Source organism: Hetaerina americana, unplaced genomic scaffold, assembly GCF_022747635.1.
Source record: "Hetaerina americana unplaced genomic scaffold, ioHetAmer1.1.p SCAF_10, whole genome shotgun sequence".
Taxonomy (NCBI): Eukaryota; Metazoa; Arthropoda; class Insecta; order Odonata; family Calopterygidae; genus Hetaerina; species Hetaerina americana.
In genome coordinates, this window is record NW_027286070.1 from 42,135,476 (window position 1) to 42,154,445 (window position 18,970).

An 18,970-nucleotide genomic window follows, 5' to 3' on the forward strand; every position below is an offset into this window, starting at 1 on the left:
GTAAAAATAGTTTTAACAATTATTCTTCAGATAAAAGTTCACCACAAACCAAAGTCATCCTTGAGATCCGTTAATATTTACAGCACATTTAAGAACTCCATAAATCAAATTTTGAAAAATGTCACACCAACAGAAAATTTGAAAGCAAAATGGCATTATTGCCCATTCCAATGTAAATCAAAAGAGAACTTATTACTAAGACCGATGTAAAATTAACTTCAGTACGATTTACAGTTTACAACATTGCCTGTTCTTACTAGAGCAAGTAAAAATTACAAATGCATTATACTGTGACAACTAGGACCAAAATGACAATTCAAACCAATAATGAACCAAGATGGGACAAATAATTTCATCAAGTCCATCAGTGACAACATACCAATAATTACCATGAGATTAAAAGGGTGAGAATAAAATACCGTAACACAGCTTTAAGACAATAATTACATGCAATTTAAGTTTTATCCCCCGTAACATTAATTCATCTGACATTCCTTTTTAAAATATTCTTAAGTATAGCGATAATGAAATACAAACAGTAAACTGAACAATTTTCAGATCCCCTCCAAGATTTATTTACCTGCCGACAGAAACAACTCTGCCTTCTTCATTCTATGGACACAAACTACAAAATGTTCTCATAGATAAAGCAGCAGGAAATGAAGTCTAAATTGCTTACTTCTACGACCATAATAATAAAGGAACATATCTACTCCAAAATCATACTCAGTACAACAAAGGTAACAGCAATTCAAAATTCTCCAAAAATATATTTATTTTCACTAATAGTTTTCAATTCTAAAATCACTGTACAAAAAAGGCAACTTGCAACATAAAATTTATAATAATCACAATGGAGCACAGACAGTTCACTTTTCTGTCATCACACTAAGGAACAGAGTTTGTAGCAATAGCTATAGGCCACATAATTGGACCCTTGACTATTATTGAATCAAGGGATCCTTTGAGCTTCACAAACAGTTTCTTGAATTCCAGACCACATCCTTTGGATAGCCTAAAATCAAGGAGAAAATGTTCTCCCATTTCCAGCAAGTTAGCTTTGAACACCAACTTCATTTTTCTCTTGTCAACTGTACCAATAGTCAACTGAAATAAATAAGAAATATTTCTAGTAACCAAATAACTTGAAGCAAACAGCATGTAACACTCAGTTTGACACTTACCACTCCAGCAACATTCATTTTCCATGAAAATCCAAACTTTTCCAGAACGCCACAAAGTTCTTTTAGTGTTTCCTCATGGTTTGTTTTCACAAAAAATCTGGTCATTCGTCTTACAAGCTTCTGATAAGTACTCTGAAATCATAGGAATGGCATTATAAATAGCAGCTTCACATTAAAATACAGAATGACATCATTTGCAAGACTAAATGCAATTATCTTAGTGAACCACTAATTTCTTCCAAGTCTGATTTTACAATTCTAGGTCGCAAATGTTAGTTTTGGTTATTTCTAGGTCTTACACCACGAATATTTTACTTTGGTAGAATATAATAATTGATGTCATTACATTTTTTTAGTATAAGGGCTATGCTAATTTGTCCTTACCATAATTAATATATACAATCCAAGAATTGAAGACACTACCACTTATGCCAAGTACAAACTGACATTAAGGTCAATTAACAAGCTTTAAATTGATTTACAGGTGAAATAAAAGGGTGAAAAGTTGGGCTGATCAGTGTTATGAGGGTAGGTGAAACCAATTACAATAATTAAATCACGGGACCATTAAGAGTCCACAATCACCACTACCTTTCTGCATTTAAGAGGACAAAATGATTGTAGAAGCTTGGGAAGAATAGAAAATAAAAATGGGAGTTGATCGCGAGTTCAAAAAATAAGGCTGGCAGCTGATCTAACTTGAGTAAGCCACTGGCATAAGCCAGTGCCATGGGTATGGGAGACAATGATAACACAACAAAAGTTACCCAATATCCAAGCAAGACGCAAGCTAAAATAAATATTAAAATAGGAGTTCATAAACTGGAGCAGTTGGAAGTTCACTATCTTGGCAGTATTTTAAGATGAAATTCATCAGGCTAAGGTACATTCACTAAGAGAGAGGAATTGATGACATGGGTGACAAATAAGGGTGCTAAGGTGAGGCTTATTACAACTTATGGGATAGTGTGAGAAGACTGTTGGGAGAAATACAAAGGAAGCAGGAAAGATTGATAACTTTTTAATTGGTAATGAAATATTGAGGATCAATGGAAGACAGCTAGGCAAGCCAGGTTATAGAGTGAAAAGAAATAGGATGTACAATACTTTGAAGGGAGAGAGAGAATGTATACTGGAGATCATGAATACATCTTACCTTGACCTAACTTATGAGGTTCACTTTTCATCTAAATGATCAGCTGGCACACTACACTTAGCATTAAAATTATACTTAGGGCATAAAAACCTAAATTGAAAATGTTGTTACCCTCAACAGAGGGCCATATCATGTAATACACACTGTTAGGGGAGATCCTAGCATTTTTTTTATAAAAATTAAATCAGTCACTAAAATTGGTCAACTATGTGTAATATTCAATCTCTACTTTAAATGAAGAAATAAAAAATTCCTCCAGGCTAACATCACTTGACTGATGGGACCCTGGACTTGACTTAACAAGACAATGAATTTTTCTCAAGCTTCTCTTTCTTTTCAACCATTGAAGGTTTTACTGGTTAACATTTTCCTATGTAGACTAATAAACATTTCTTAACTCCCACATTGAACACTAATTCACTATCCACCAAGTGATGGTGATTACAATTCTAACATACTAGATGAACCATAGAATACCAGCAAAAATCTGTGCTAACTTTCAAAAAATAATGCAAATCAGCCTTAAATGTTAACATTATTTCATGAAAGAGGAAAAAACTGCTACAAGATCCAGTATGCTGCCACCCTGGTGAATTCATATAGGGTGACCTTAGCCAGTCTAAAAAGTGAATGTAACTCTACAATGCTATTCCCTCAAATTAGGCACTTACTAAATAAATCAAATTTTTAAAGGGAACATTTGAGTAGCACCATAGATTTTTTTTAAGTCATTGAATATCCTACTTCTCACATTTAATAGTTTGATAAAAATTAAGCGAGAGGGAACATTAACACAGATTATACACACTATCATTTGATGCTAGAATAATGCCCATGAAAATTAACCTCCCACTGAGACAGTAAGCCAAAAAATACCATTACAAGAAAGGTAGTAAATCAGAACATTGACCAAGGCATACCAAACCTTCAAATGCACAAACCTGAGAGCTTGATGTCTGTTGCTGAGTACAATGAAACTGTGAGTTCAAAATCAAGTCTTCTATATGGGCTGGTTGAGAAAATGAAAAGGATGGCACTTGCTCTTGCTTTTCCATCACAATTGCTGTGCGTGGACATGGCTCGGGTTGTGATGAACATAACCTAGCAGCCATTGACATATCTTCTGGGTTACTCACTCCTTCAAGAGGAGACAAATCAAGACCTGAGCACTGTCTTTTTTTCACTGGTGTCAGCTCAGATGGTTTAGCTGAAAAGGAAAAACCAGATCAAATACTAGGGAAGGAAATATAAGAAAAACAGTATACATGTCTGTCTCTATATTTTAACAAAGTCACATTTACTTCCTCAAAGGCCACTTAAACAACTACGTACACGATAGCTACATAGAAAACATCACAGTAGTTATCAGTCATTCAATCAGTTTCCTATTTGTCTGTCAAACATATCTACACATCACTCATTAAGGTTGTTAGAATGATGAATGAGTATTTGGGACAAGCATTCTCTTAGTTACTTTGGACATTGCCTCTTACTCCTATGATGCACAATAAAGTACTATAAATTGTGAACAATGAACAAAAAGTGAAAATATAATATTTGTAGCCATGAACACACAACTTCTAAAATATATTTTAGCAGAAAATTCTTCAAATGCAAGATAGTGTGCACTAAGTGAGCAACAAGAGCAATTATACATGCAATTTGGAACTTTTGTCAAGGATTCCATTGGATGAGATGATAAAAAATTATTCCAATAAGTTACATGTCAGGAATAATTGTGAATTTCATATTAGGTGGCGTCTATATGATAACAAAATTCAGTTTATTTAATTGTTATTAAAAATCAATGAACTCATTGTGATATATACCAATGTAATATGCATTAAAAACTTGACAACATCCAAGGCAAATTAATTGAAAATGATGTTTCCTATCTAACACAAGATCCATCTTCTTTGGCATTTTGTAAAAACAATTAATTAACATGAACTCAATTATGTATATTTTGACTTTGAAGATTAATCTAAATAGCATTCCATGTATCAATTTGCAAAAACAGACATGGAATGCATCACTATCGCCTATATGTTAAAATTCTAAGATTTATGTCAAATTGCTTAGTGCGAAGTCAAACATCATTAACAATAGTTGACCTCTACCATCTTAACAGCAGAAAAGAAGAAACTGCAGGAGATGCTGCAACAATAACTTTTAATTGAGGCTCCTGCTAATTTGCATTACATTGCAAATTCATGGGTAAAAATCATTCACCTAGCCCAGGATTTGAACCCAGATCCCTTCATGTCTGGCCGAGTTCTTAATTCCGTTAAGAAACCAAGGCATCCTCTAACACAAAATTTTTGAAGCTTTGCGGAACAAGATGTTATAACGAAATTCTTTCTATACAATTCCTAGGTATTCAATCTTAAGTGCAGCACTACAGTTCACTAAGTAAACACCTAAATTTAAACACTAGGTCGTGTTCCACCTTTGACAAATTCAAAAATAAGCCTAAAAATAAAGAAATATAAGAAGGAATCATATATTAGGAGAATATAGTGAGAAGCCACACACTAGAGTAGACCAAAAGATAAACGAGGAAATGATAAAGTTTTACTACAAGAGAATGAAGATGATCAAATGAAATGATGACTTCCCCTGCATAGTGTGAAAGAAATAGCAAATGAGATTTAAAAAAAAAACTAACTTTTTGAATTGTAAAGGCATGATATTCAAATGAGAAGTGAAGGAAATAAACTACAGACTGATAGAATGGAACAAGTAAAAAAGGCTAGCAATCAATTATTTTCTGTGACACTATCTCAGTTGCAACAAAAACCGTGGTATCAAATGCAAGTATCTGCATTTTCACTACTGTATATAAGAATTTTAAAAAACCTTGAAATAGACATTCAAATAGCTTCTACTTCTACCATAGTCAGGCTGTGAAATCAATAATTAAGCTATGAAGGACTCTTCTGAATGATGTCCTACTGCCATTGCACTAACTTCGGTAATATAGCTTTATGAAATCAAATTCAATCATACAGCTAGATCACCAAAGATGGCACAACAACGCAATGTTACTCCAATGATGATGATCACCACGATGACTGATGCTCAAGCCAATGTTCTTTGCTTTGGTAATCAAGCTTTATAATCCTTTAACAGCAATCATACAGCTACATCACCAAAGAAAAGACAAAGGCACTACGCCTGCAGCGATGTGGTTAGCATGGTCTCAAGTCTTGTACAGCAAATGGTCCACCCTAAAAACTTATCATTAGTGGGGAGTACCACTTCATACAACCAACCATGTGAAAAAGTATTAGGTTTATAATTAATATACAGCACTACAAAAAACTTACCCATTGTATGAATATTAATTTTACAGCCAACAGCATTTTGTTATGAAACCCTTGCGAGTTATTTCTCAACTTTATGTTCGGGGCAAATTTTCTTTTTTGTGCTATCCGAGGAAAATACTTGAATATATTGACTTTTCCTTTCAATGAAATCTACAGGGACATTTCATAATTCTTCAATGATAACACATGACGGAGGACTTCAGCGAGCTACACTTGCCTATGTACTCCCAAAGCATTATATTTGGCCAATAAATCATGTTTTCTGCTCTCAATTATTCAAATACAGAAATTTCATGATCAAAACTCAGTGATTAAATCATTTACCACCAGTCATTTAAGAGATGGGGTCTGTGAGAATAACTTAAGGTTGAATGACAAATTAGTACACAGGTGAAGATGAAAAGGCAATTAAAACTGATCAAGGCATAGGAGAGCATGGAAGGCAGCTTTTCTAAATTGGCCTGAATTTAGAATCGAAAAATTCTTGGAGTGGGGAACCATATGAAGCTCATTTCAAGAATGGGTATTATCATACAGCCTGGGAAGACCTATTTGCCTACTGAATATTAACCACAAATCAAATTGTTTGGACTTAAAAGACATGATCTACTCAAAAAACACTAGTCTTGCGCCACCTTACTCATAATTGGCATCAAGTAATCTTTCAATGAAGATATTTTACTATTGTGATGGAGCCAGATGACAATATTCAGACTTCCACTAAATAAATAATATTTTCTATACCAATAGTGAAGACAAATCAATAGCTAGTCAAGAAGGAACAACACCCAAGAATGAATGTTATGCTATATCTAGAAACCTGTTTACTTCTACAATTTCATTTCACCTACTTAAATTAAGACAGAAATTGAGTAGAGCGTGAGATCCTTAAATTCATCAAAGATTGAACTGAGATAAATACTTCTTAACAGGCTGGGGGCCTGCTGATATGATCAACAATTAAGGCTTAATTACAGGCGAAACTATTATAAATTAATCAGACAAATTATTTCAATATTTGTGCTATAAATTATGACAGGTAGGAGTCAGCATATTTTGGTCTAATGTTTCTGTTCCATCAATTTCTTTGAAAAGAGGTTTCTTCATTTATGCGAGTCTATTATGTACACAAATCTTGGGTAGAGGACAATATGACTCAAAGTGAGAATGACTGCAAAGAATTTTTTACAGTTATGATTAACGCAGCACACATATATGAATTTCACAACTGATAAAATCAAATATTTCTAAATATCTGTTCTATTCTATTTTTTAATAGTATATTTCCAATTCAGTACAACACAAATCTTCTGTATGATGTTTAATACTTGGAAAAATATAGTTTCAGATATTGCACAGAGGCAATGGACAGGTGACTTCACACTTGCATCAGAAAAACTAACCCCTTTCATTGATTGGACATAAGGGAATAATAGGAATATACTAAATATGCACAATATTTAGTTATCCTAATTTAAATTTTGAAAGCAATCTGCACAAAAATTCCCATCGCTAACTCAAGCCAATGCCAGGTATCCTACTTTAGAAGACATTAGTAGATAACTGAATTGGAACTTACATTGCAATAACGCTATTAAAACCATTTCACTCTAAAGCTAACAATTGTTTAAGTCCAATGCTCTCTTACAAATGTAAGTATATCAAGCATATAAGAATCCTATTATTAAGGCAGGTAGCATTTCACATCACCTGTACAGATACCAAGTACACCTGAGATTCTAATGCAACTCAGAGTCACTCAGTACCTGAACTAGTTTTGCAATCAATTTCCAAGACTCGAACGCTCGGTAGAACACCCCCTAATATCAAAGCAGTCCTGAACCGTTAAACGAACTATACATGCGTACTCAAATGAAAACAATTTTAAAATTTTTAAAGCAATAACAAAATTTAGAAATCTTACCCAAAGATTTCACGAATCTCTTCTGATACCAACGATGGTTCTTGAGTTGTTGCAAAGTGGCACGACTAGAAGGAAGTGGCACAAGCATTTTCCTGATCAGTGTAAGGGCCATATTATCCAACTTACTCCACGGAGTTTGTATGTATTTACCTGCTTTCCAATCTCTGTACTCAGGGCAGTCGGGGGTGGGTTTATCCCAGGGTAATTCTACAAGTAATATAATAAAAACGCAGTCATTCTAAATTGCGAGGCAAAATGATCGTTATTTCCAAAACAATGGGCATCAACACTCACCACCAGCTAACATTGCTACTAATATAACTCCACAAGACCAAATATCGGCTGGCTCGGCATGGTACGGCCTGAGTAGAACTTCGGGAGCGACGTAAGGTAAAGTTCCACACCGTTTCTCCAAGGGTCGTTCCTGCGAAAAAAAGTCATATATAAAACGAAAAAAAGACGCGTATTCGCGAATGTGCGGCCGACTTGGCAAAACACAAAAAAGAGGTATTGCGTTTGACTATACTCTTCCACGTTAAGTTTTTTCACCTTTCCCTGCATTCGATATAACGTAGCCATTCCGAAATCGGTGATTTTCAAATTGTCATTTTCGTCCAACAGCAAATTCTCGGGTTTCAAATCTCTATGCGCGATTCCTCTTCCGTGCAAATATTCCTGTTGAATTAAATAACGACCATTGACATTACTTTTCAATTTTATTCATAACCTTGATGATTACATGCTTTTAAGCCAACTATAAAATTTATAACTATCATCATTGTAAAATTGGAAGTGTAGAAATATGTTCTTACCACTCCAGCCACGAGCTGCTTGAAGTATTTTTGAGCTTCCCATGCGGACATTCCCACATCGGGCTCTGTAAAGACGAAAATAAAGAAATTGTAATCAAATTGGGAATCGAGTAAATTCGTGGACTAATCATATACCGAACTCGGTTCAAAGTTATTCACCAATCCTGTCAAATAATTCTCCACCGGCAGCGTACTCCAAAAATATATATTCAAGATTTCCGTCCCGCCGCTGGCCATAAAATTTAATTATGTGCGGATCCGTTAGCATTCTAAGGATACAAGTTTCTTTGCGTATACTATTTTTTGCATCAGGGTGTTTCTCAAGATCTACAATCTTGACAGCCACTGCTTCGCCCGTGTGCCGATTTATAAGAAGTTTCACCCTGCCATGAAATTAATATAATAACATTAAGCAGTCTGTAAAAGAGATTCATTTGTCCTTATATATAGAAATACATACTCTCCAAATGCTCCTTCGCCCAATGTTTGGGCGATAGTCCATCCTTCAACGAACTCTGAAACCATATTGAGAACCCCACTTCATTTGGTGGATTCATAATTTAGTAAAAAACCTACGGCACCTGTAATAGATAATCATCGAATTGACCTCATACAGACAGTAACAATAAAAATAGGATCGCAATAATCAACCCTACTTACTTCACTGAGACTGCATTAGCACATATAACCAGCCACATTAAAAAGTACACGTTAACTTTCACATTACGCTCAGAGTAACGGTCCCTCAAGTTATCTCGTTTGGCCTTTTTCAGTGCAACGTCTTAAGGTCAATGCTTCCGTAATACCAAATGCCGCCGTAAAACTGAGTCATACCCCCGATCAATACCCGCCCCGGCGACATATAATACGAATTGCTATTAACTAAGATCGGTAATGGTCGAAAAGATAATGGCATCCAACACGTGGTTGACAAGCATATCTCTATATACAATTTTTATCCGACATACCTCGTACACCAGAGAAACTAACTTATTACTGACATGTACAAGACCCCTAATTTCAACTTTTCTAAACACATGATTCTCTTAGCAAAACATTGTGACAGTTTTCTTAAATTTCCACCTACCTTTTAGCCATCGGATTTCGACGAATGTGTGGCACCTCCTCATGGCGGTTCTCGGCTTGCCACCGTTTTCGCGCCGATGTATGGCAAATGGCGCCACCTATTGTGAAAGATTTTGTGTAAATGTTAGATTGGAAACACAAAATTTTGCGCTTTTAAATAAAACAATAAGCACACCTTCTATTAAATTTTTTATGTGAAGAAATGGTGTTTATCTTGAAATTAAATTTCACATAGGAAAAAAAGTTCACTTTAAATTCCAATCCAGCCTTTGAATTCCATTGTTGTCTGCTTTTGAAATGTGATGATGTGATTGCCTCGTCACTTATTAGTTGGAAGAGAAGCCAGATACCCTGCGATCAGTCGCCTTCATATAGATATTGTAAGAAAATTGCCTTCATTCTTTTAATTAGTTCCCTTCGAATCCATGGCTAAAATTTAATTTACATTACAGGGGAAACACTCTGACTTCTTTCAGTAAATACATCTATGACTCAATGGTTGCAAGTGGTAGGTAGTACAGTAGCTTGGACAGCTCTGTATTTCACGATTAAACACCTATGGAAATTTGAACCGGAACCCACGAGCAGAATTGTTGCTGGTGTTCATGGGCTTGTCGCCACAATTCTTTCTGGAGTTGCTCTTGCGACAGGACCATGGCCATTTACAGATCCAGGTTAGAAATAAGATAGTTTTAATGCACAGATGGCCTGGTGAAGATTTTATTGCTTTTTAACGACTGCATGAGCAGGCTTATTATGCATATAGCTCCGTCCTATTGACTTATTAAATTATTACTTCAAACTTATTGAGTTATTTTGCCTAATTATTATCATAGATCGTGTTTAGTGGCGCAGTTTAAATCAATTAGGTGCAGAAGTTCAGGAAAGTAATTGGTACGTAACCGCTTTTACCTTAAGGTGACTATATTTTACCTTCTAATTGCAATTACTACTTTGGACTGTTGCTGTAAAAATGATGGAACCTATGTACTGGATCCAAGAAAATAGGTAATTTGAAATGTATTCTGTTGTAAATGGGTCATTTGGAATGATCAGTCATCCAAGCGGTCTGATAAGTGTACGGAAAGAACCGCGCAGTCATAATATGGACTTACTTCGTGTTAAAGTTCATGACTTCATTTAATAAAAAGGCCAAGCCATAAGGTATTTCACGACAAAACCATTATATTTTTGGCATGCGTCATAAGTGCTTGATTGGCGAATGCTACGTTTGGTTGTTTTTTAGTTGTAGTGTTTTAGCCACAAGCTTTTTACTTTTTTAATGGTTTTTTAATTTTAAATCTGAAAAGCATGAGTATATTTAATGACCTATGTTGAATCTTTATGAAAGCCATTTGAAGTAATAAGCTAAGTGATGACACTGAAGATGACGTTGCTGTATCAAAATTTACAATTTTATGTATAGTATGTGTTTAGAATGAATGTATTTTAGATTGGAATTTTTATAGACAAGAGGTGGGACCCAAAAGTGACGGGAATTGGGCTGAAAAGGGAGGGGGGCGAGAGTGGGGGAAGCCTTTGTTCGGCCGGTCGTTCGGCCGGTCGTTCGTCAGGCTCACGCCACCTGCGTCAGAATGCGCAGCACCGTTGCTGTGACTGAATCGCCTTCAGTGACAGCTGTTTCAGTGGTACAGATGTTTTCATTTCGGCGATAAATGTGATGACGGATATTCCAGAGCAACGCGCTGCAGTGAAATTTTGTTTCTTGTTGGGGAAATCGGCCGCGGCAACTACTTTAATGCTCAGGACTGCTTATGGGGGAGCTGCTCTAAGCAAAACCAGGGTATACGCTTGGTTTACACGTTTTAAAAATGGTGAAATGTCAATTGAAGACCAACCCCGTTCAGGCCGCCCTTCAACATCAAGAACTGACGAAAACGTCGACAAAATCAATGCCCTCATTCGTGAAGACCGTCGCAGAACCATTGATCAACTCTGTGAAATGTCTGGAGTGTCATGGAGTTCAATTCAGAGGATTCTATCTGAAGATTTGAATATGAAAAGGGTTGCAGCCAAATTTGTCCCACGCCATATCACTAACGAGCTAAGGGAGTGTCGAGTTCAGGCATGTTTTGAGCTTCAAAAGCAGCTTGAAGAGGACCCTGATTTTTTTTCCAAGGTTATTACTGGTGATGAATCGTGGTGCTATGGAAATGATCCTGAAACGAAGCAGCAATCAAGCCAATGGAAGACAGCTGGCTCTCCTCGTCCAAAAAAAGCTCGCCAAGTGAAATCAAAAATCAAGACACTCCTCATTTGTTTCTTCGATTGCAGAGGTATTGTGCACTCGGAGTTCGTTCCCCCGGGCCAAACCGTCGACCAGAAGTTTTACCTGGAGGTTTTGAAGAGATTGAGGGAGAGTATCAAGAAGGAAAGAGCAGGTCTTCGTCACACAGGCGACTGGTTCTTCCATCATGACAACGCGCCGGCTCATACCGCCATCTCCGTGATGCAGTTTTTGACAAAAAACGGCATGACATCGATTGTCCACCCCCCCTACTCACCGGATTTAGCTCCCAGTGACTTCTTTTTGTTCCCCAGGCTCAAAAGGGACATGAAAGGAAAGCGCGTTGACACCGTGGAGGAGGTAAAACAAAAATCGCTAGAAGGCCTTAAGGAAATCCCGGTTAATGAATTTCAGAAATGTTTCGAACAATGGAAGCATCGTTTAGAGAAGTGCATTGTCGTCAATGGGGAATACTTTGAAGATGAACAAAATTTAATGTAAATATGTTGAGAACTAAAGACTCAACAAAAACTTTCCTGTTATTTTTGGGTCCCGCCTCTTAACTGGAGCTTCTGGGGCGAGTTGACTGACTTGTACACTTAGTTAAGTTTCCTATAAGAAATTGTAAAAAGGTATCTAATATTGAATGCATTTAGGCCTAAATATTGTCGAATCAAATCGAAATAACCTTGATGTATGTATAGGATGTTGATGGGATACCAGACCCTGCGTCCTGATACCATAATTGCGTACACATGAGCTTAACCTTTCCGATCCCTATTTGAGGTGCTTTGTGGAGGGCACTTAAGAGTGAGTACGCCATCCGTCGGATGGGACGTTAAGCTGCGGACCCCTAGGCGCCTTTCGTTAAGAGTTAGCTAATGCCGACGCCGGGTTTCTCTCCACCCTTCATCCTTCCCTGTCCATCCCCTATGGCGCAAATGACCTGAGCTGTCGGTCGCCTCCCATAAATACTACTACTACTACTATGAGCTTAACACAAAACAATCTCCAAGTGGCAAATTTTATCCATATTGTGGATTTCATGATTGTTGCTGTGGTCAGTGAAATGGCATTAATGAAAAGTATTGGATGGAGAAATGAAAGATTATCAAGTTTTTCTCTCAATAAAAAATGAAATAAAAGTTTTTGATGAATATTGAATATGAATTTTATAAGAGATAAAACTGATACAAATTTTGATCTAAAGCATTTAAAAATAGGCTACGCAAGTTGATGATCTGGTAAGAAAAGTAATTGGGGTTAAAAATGTTGAAGATGTTCTTAGAGGCAGGGCATCATCTGTACATCTTTATGCTGCCAATCCAATAAAAATTCTCTTTGTTAGGTGGCTTTGCTTTGCTGGAGTTGATCACATTTTTCATATCATATAAGTCCATTGGTTTATAATTGTCCACATTTCCAAAGGAAGGAAAGGTTAGCTGTTGGTCAGCATTTTTGATGTTGTATTTAGTTGGCTTTAATTTAAGCTTCATTATAACAGTTTGCCAAACTAGCATTGAATGAAGTAAGAAGTGGGCTATCTTCCCTTGATAACACCTTCCAAAGTGTTTTCTTGAGTCTCTGGACTGTATGTATATTGATTAAGTTAAGCTGTTTGATTATGTGGTCATTTTATTTCTTATTAAGATTAATATGCAGCATGGCCATCTCATTTGTCAATTTCTCTCTCTTAACCTAAATTGATTTGATGCTGAATGAAAATAACATGTCATCAAAGAGATGAAATGTAAATTTTTGGGTATTTTTTTTTCACATAGATATTTGGGCTTTTTAACCATCCCATTTTATTCATATGTTTTTACATCCTGAGAAGTATTTCAATCAATAAGTCAATTTGCTAATGAGTGTGAGGCATATTAATTTTGTGTGTGGTGTAAATGATGCCTCATGTTCATTTTCTGAAAATTTATTTCCTTATTAATGTTAAGAGATAATTTTTAAAATGTACATTAGGTCCATTATTTTTATATTATGAAATGAATTGTATAAGCAATAATTGTACTATTTGAACTAAAAATAAATCATGAAAAACATTTCCTTTTTATATTAATTTGAAATTTATGGTAGCTTGCTAAGAATAAACCAAAGGCCTCGTGAGAGTTTAACATCTCTATTTATTTCTGAAGATTATTTTTTGACAGTTTATTTTAATTTGTAAGGAACAGGAAGTACGTACGAGGAAATTTAATCATTGTGCAATAGGCCTATTACTTTCTATTCAGTTAAATTTTGTTTTTTTCTTCTGTCATGAATTATGATATTAAATGGCGAAGAGGTTAGGACTTAACATTATGGCATTGTTCCATTAAGAGTGAATAAATATCATCTAGGCCTAAAAATGAGTTTATTAGTTGAAATAGTTTCTTGACTCTGAATTGTATCCCCTACTCTCTGAGTACTTCATCCATCATAAAATTAATGCCAACTGTGATCAAGACATCTATTAAGGATGATTGGACACATGAGAAAGATTGATTTAATTGTACAGAATAATGGATATTACATGAGTCAAATATTTGGTATATTTAAGAGGAAATTTTTTATAGAAAAATCATTCGTTTGTAACTTGCTCCTGTCTCCAAATTGCCATCATTTTTCATATTAGATTGACATTCATTGGGATAAAATCACAATTGCATGCCCTTTACTGCATAAAGCTGTGCTTTTGTAGAGTGAATGACATAATTACGTTAAAATTCTGTACTCCTCTGACAAATTGTACAAAGCATCAGTTGTGACTTGCCATATATGGTGTAGTTAATAATATCTTGTAGTTGGGCAGTAAAGTAGTAGATTTATTTCTAACTTCTATTGCACCGACATCCTGAAGGTAGAAGCTAAATGGTGAACTCAGCATATCTCTTCGAGTATCACCTAAGATATCTAGGTTCAAACATTGGTGCAGTAAGATGCTACTTTCATAGTGGAATCTGGTTCATTTGCGTGTTGAGTTGCACTCATTCATTTTATCATTTCTGCTTGGCGTCAGTATTTCATTTGAAAATTTTTTGGGGCATATTTCATGTATTTTTCCTTTCACCAAAGCATTGTTTCCCTGAAGAGTGGTTTTTATCATTTTTATAAGTGACCGCACAGTCTCCTCTTATTATGCCTCTTTAATTTCTTTTTTTGGTTTTAATGCTATATATAAACTTACCTTTAAATTTTCCAAACTGATTTGCTGGAGAGAACTTCAAGAGAATGTCATGGGGTCCTATTTGAGAACACCTGTGGTACCATTGGAGCCCAGGGTCATATCTCTGAAAATTTTCAAAATTCTATCTAATAACCAATTGTCAAAATTTAGTCGTATTAGAAATGGTTACTTACATTTCCTAAGGTTGTGATAAATGCTGAAAAATTGTGTGCTATTGAAGCTTAAATGTACCATAAAGGTATCACCAAAGGGGTGAAACCATAGATATGGTTATTCAATGATACTATTATTAAGAATGAATGAGTGTAATGATAGTATTTTAGTTAATTAGCCTCTATATATATTTTATGAATATAAATAAGTTAGGAAATTTACTCTACATTGCATAACCTAATCTTTGAATTGTGATAGTATAAATCATTGGTCATTTTTTCAGAGCTCTAATTAGTAGGTGGCAATGATAGTACATGCTTGGTGGCAGCAGAGTAAGTATTTTCTCTTTTAAGAACCATTTGATAGGAGAGACAAAACATCTTTACCGATCACATCTGTAAGGTAAGTTCTCCCAGTGTTGCCAGTTGTTTATACTTAATTCCTCTTTTCCTACTGCAGCCCTCAGAAAGCCATACTATTTGCACGTAATTGTTTCACTGTAAGTATGTTATCTTAAGTAAAGTGTGTAATGTGCGTAGTATTAAAATAAAGAATTTTTTATGTAGAATCTTACTGTAAATGGGTTGGAATCTACCATTGGGTGGCATCCTGAATATCTTTCCTTTCCTATGTGTTGCCTCTGGAGCATTGCTTTCTTGCTTCTGAAGGAGAATGCTATTTCAGGGAAACGGTGAAATGGATAAGTATGAAACAGAGAAAAAGAATGAGGAGGAAGAAAATAGGTGGATCTGTGGCAGGAATTAGAAGATAGTGGGCCATTGCATGGGATTATATGGGCAGAACTGAGCATTTACATTATTAGCTATCTCCCCTGGGTTAGAGGTAGGATTGTTTTTAAAAGTGGTGATTTATTGGCTGCGTATTTTTTGCATCAGTGGTTGATGTCCCAGGAGGATTTTAGTGTGTTTGGAGATAACTGAGGCATAAGAGCCTCAGTTGTTTTTTTTTGTATTCAATAGCCCTTTTAAACTCAACAATTCTATTTTAATAAGTACCAAGAAGTGAAGGGTCTTTCAAGTAGAGTGGTAACAAAGCTCCCATAGATATTGTTATAGACTAATGGTTCATTGAAGTAAAAGTTTGAGTTTTCAGCATTAAGTCTGATTTTTTTAGGGAAACGAGAATTTAAATGCAAAACGAAAAATTTGTGAATAGTTTTTTGTTCTAGATAGCCTGAAGAATAAAGAAGAGTTTGAAGGAATGGAAAGAAGGACAGAGGATGGCATTCATCAAATGGGTATAGTGGGTTGGCAAGTAACCGGGTGTATACCCTATTCTTGAAATTTGGGATACAGTCCGATTTCAACTGAGTAGGCAGACAGTTAAATTGTCAAAAGTTAACATCATGAAATGAGTTGTGCGTTGAGGACAGTCTCAATAAGTAGTATTTAGATTCGCTTCACCCCTTATCGTATAGTTATGGAAGTGAGATGTTAATTGCTAAGTTTCTAGATTAACTTTCACATGAATCAGAGCCTTAACGATATTTAAACAAATACCGTCATTCAATTGTTCCCGGTTCAACCTTGTGGAAATTCATTTTAATTAAATGAAGAATACAATGTATCTTTCCACTGTCCTTTATTCACGTACAACCAGTTTCAACGCTCAAGCGTCATCATCAGGTACCTACCTTACCTGATGATGGCGGTTGAGCATTGAAATCAGTTGTATGTGAATAAAGGACAGTGGAAAGATAAATTGTACTCTTCATTTCATTAAATACAGTCATGATTTCATACCTAATAAAATAAGGTTTGTGGGAATCACGTAGTGGTGTATTTGCTAGGAAACGAATAGATCTCTTTTGTAGTAGCAAGAGTTGTTTAACATGTGGGGTATGACCCAATGGCTCAACACCATAACTCAAATGACATTCAAAGAAGGCATGGTAAAGTGTTAAACTATACTCATTTGAAATAAGAAAATTGAGCTTTCTTAACATATATAAAGCTTTACTCAGTTTATACAGAGGACTGATTTGGGTCTTCTAGTTAAGTTCTGTATCAATATAAATTCCTAGTATTTTAGGAGTTTCAATTTTAGTTGTTATTGATTTAAGACTGCATGAAACAAGCTAGTTTTTTTAGTTTTTGTTTATGATTAATATCGAACCATTTCTTAGCCTCTCTTTCTGTAGGGCTAGATCATGCCTTTGCATCTTCTAGATGTTGAAATTTTGGGTTGGTGTATTTTATATAGGTATACTAAAAATTACTATCAAATCTCTGTAATTATTCATACTTTTACTGTGACTTATTCAAAATAAAGAAACGCCTGTTCAGAGGTATCTTTGTTATGTTTTGCTTGGCCAGCGAATGTACCTGTAATGCTTTTTGGCTTCACATCTGCTTTGCTCTTTACTTCTCAGGGAATTTAACTATGCTTTTATTTCTGTAGGGTTTGTATTTGATAATGCCTTGTATAACTTTAATTTTAGTGAATGATCTTGGCAAAAAAGAACAAATATTAAGTAAGAATTCATGTAATATCAGGGAGTTGTTTCTTGCCTTGTGTTTATTTTTCTCTCTCACATTTGGAAGGACAACCAAACCTCGGTATCATAACTGTTTACTTGATTTCATGTACCTTAACAAGTAATGGATGCACTTCAACAGATGTGAAGATGTATAGGCATTTTCCGCGGAAGTTTAATGAAATCAGACATTCTATGGGCAAAATAATACTTGTTTAAATGTACTGTATTATTAATGAAGCTTTGAGTACTAGTAGGCATTTGATGTAGTTCTTACTGTCATAAGCTTGGTAAATGTTAATGTGTCTTTCAATTTTTATTCATTATGGCTATTCACTTTTTACACAGGAATTCCCAATAAAACTATGCTTAAAAGTATAATGCAGTAGAACATTAAGATGTGTCTGCGTGTGCTGTCTGGGGGCAAATACTAGATTTGGTTCTATGTAACCTAGAAAATTGTCTGAATAATTAATTCAATTATTAAGTTTATTACACTTTTAAAATGTTACTTTTTATTTTCATTGCATTCACTTAGCATGATCAAAATTTCCTAACAGCATGGAGTGATGCACATGTTGAATTTTAATGATAATTTCTGGGCTAAAATAAAATTTAATTTTGAACAATAATTGGAAAAATATTTGTGTTAAATGTATCGTTGTTGCAACAGTCTTTCTGTGGATATAGCAGAAATCTGGTCAATGAATATTGATAATTTAAGTATAACATGGCATGTATTCATAATGTGTCATTTAGATAGAATATTTATGCCCAGTCATGCCTAACCAAAATGTGTGATACGTTTTTATTCTATTGTATTAAGCATCTTGTTATCATTTTTAACAACTATCTGGGCACTATATGCTTCGCACTCAAATTTTCTTAATTCCTGATTCATGTAAAGTCATCAATAAAACTAAAAAGTTATGAAGTTTTGATTGCATACGTTGCATTGAATCCATGACTTGTATGCAAATTGCCCTGGTGTTGTTGATATATCTCATAGGCTTGGTGATCCCTGAAGATATCAAATAGAATTACTTGTTTATTTTTCAGATTTTTCTAAACTTGTTTTTTTAATTTTATGACTGAGTAAGGAACTTTTAAAATACTTAGAATTGAACCGAGGATGATTAATGCTAATTTTAAGTATGGCTGACCACGTCCTTGAAGCCTCTTGTCCTCTGTTCTTGAACCCCTGAATTGGTGATACCCTATACATATTAACCTTCTGATTCCAAAGCTTCAGTATGTATGTAGTCTTGCTCTTATAACATACCATTTTGTTTATATTTTTAATTCATATTCATTCCATAGTTTGATAAGGGAGAAGTTTTAAATAACGTGCCTATCCTTTCCCATTCCAAAATTTCCCAATTTCTTCCTATCCTACTCCC

At 35.1% G+C, this 18,970-nt stretch overlaps 1 protein-coding gene across 2 annotated transcripts; it reads right to left on the bottom strand.

Moving 5' to 3' along the window:
• Positions 1 to 765: 765 nt before the first annotated feature.
• Positions 766 to 9,601, bottom strand: grp (serine/threonine-protein kinase grp). Of its 2 annotated transcripts, none has more exons than XM_071598560.1 (10): positions 9,493 to 9,601; positions 8,866 to 8,986; positions 8,565 to 8,788; positions 8,406 to 8,470; positions 8,143 to 8,268; positions 7,888 to 8,017; positions 7,594 to 7,800; positions 3,282 to 3,547; positions 1,185 to 1,316; positions 766 to 1,107 (listed from the first exon to the last, which is right to left on the bottom strand). In XM_071598560.1, exons 2-10 carry the CDS (start codon positions 8,928 to 8,930, stop codon positions 889 to 891), a joined length of 1,434 nt encoding a protein of 477 aa, XP_071454661.1. In that variant the 5' UTR covers positions 8,931 to 8,986; positions 9,493 to 9,601; the 3' UTR covers positions 766 to 888. The 2 variants fall into 2 exon arrangements, with proteins under 2 accessions (XP_071454661.1, XP_071454662.1); XM_071598561.1 differs by lacking the exon at positions 9,493 to 9,601 and adding an exon at positions 9,066 to 9,182.
• Between the last annotated feature and the right edge of the window lie 9,369 nt (positions 9,602 to 18,970).

Coding starts and splice junctions, on each gene's coding strand:
- grp (XM_071598560.1), bottom strand. CDS start 8,930: ATGGTTTCAGAGTTCGTTGAAGGATGGACTATCGCCCAAACATTGGGC. Junction 8,269..8,405: donor AGCAGCTCGTGGCTGGAGTG/GTAAGAACATAT, acceptor TTAATTCAACAG/GAATATTTGCACGGAAGAGG. Junction 1,108..1,184: donor AAATGAATGTTGCTGGAGTG/GTAAGTGTCAAA, acceptor TATTTATTTCAG/TTGACTATTGGTACAGTTGA.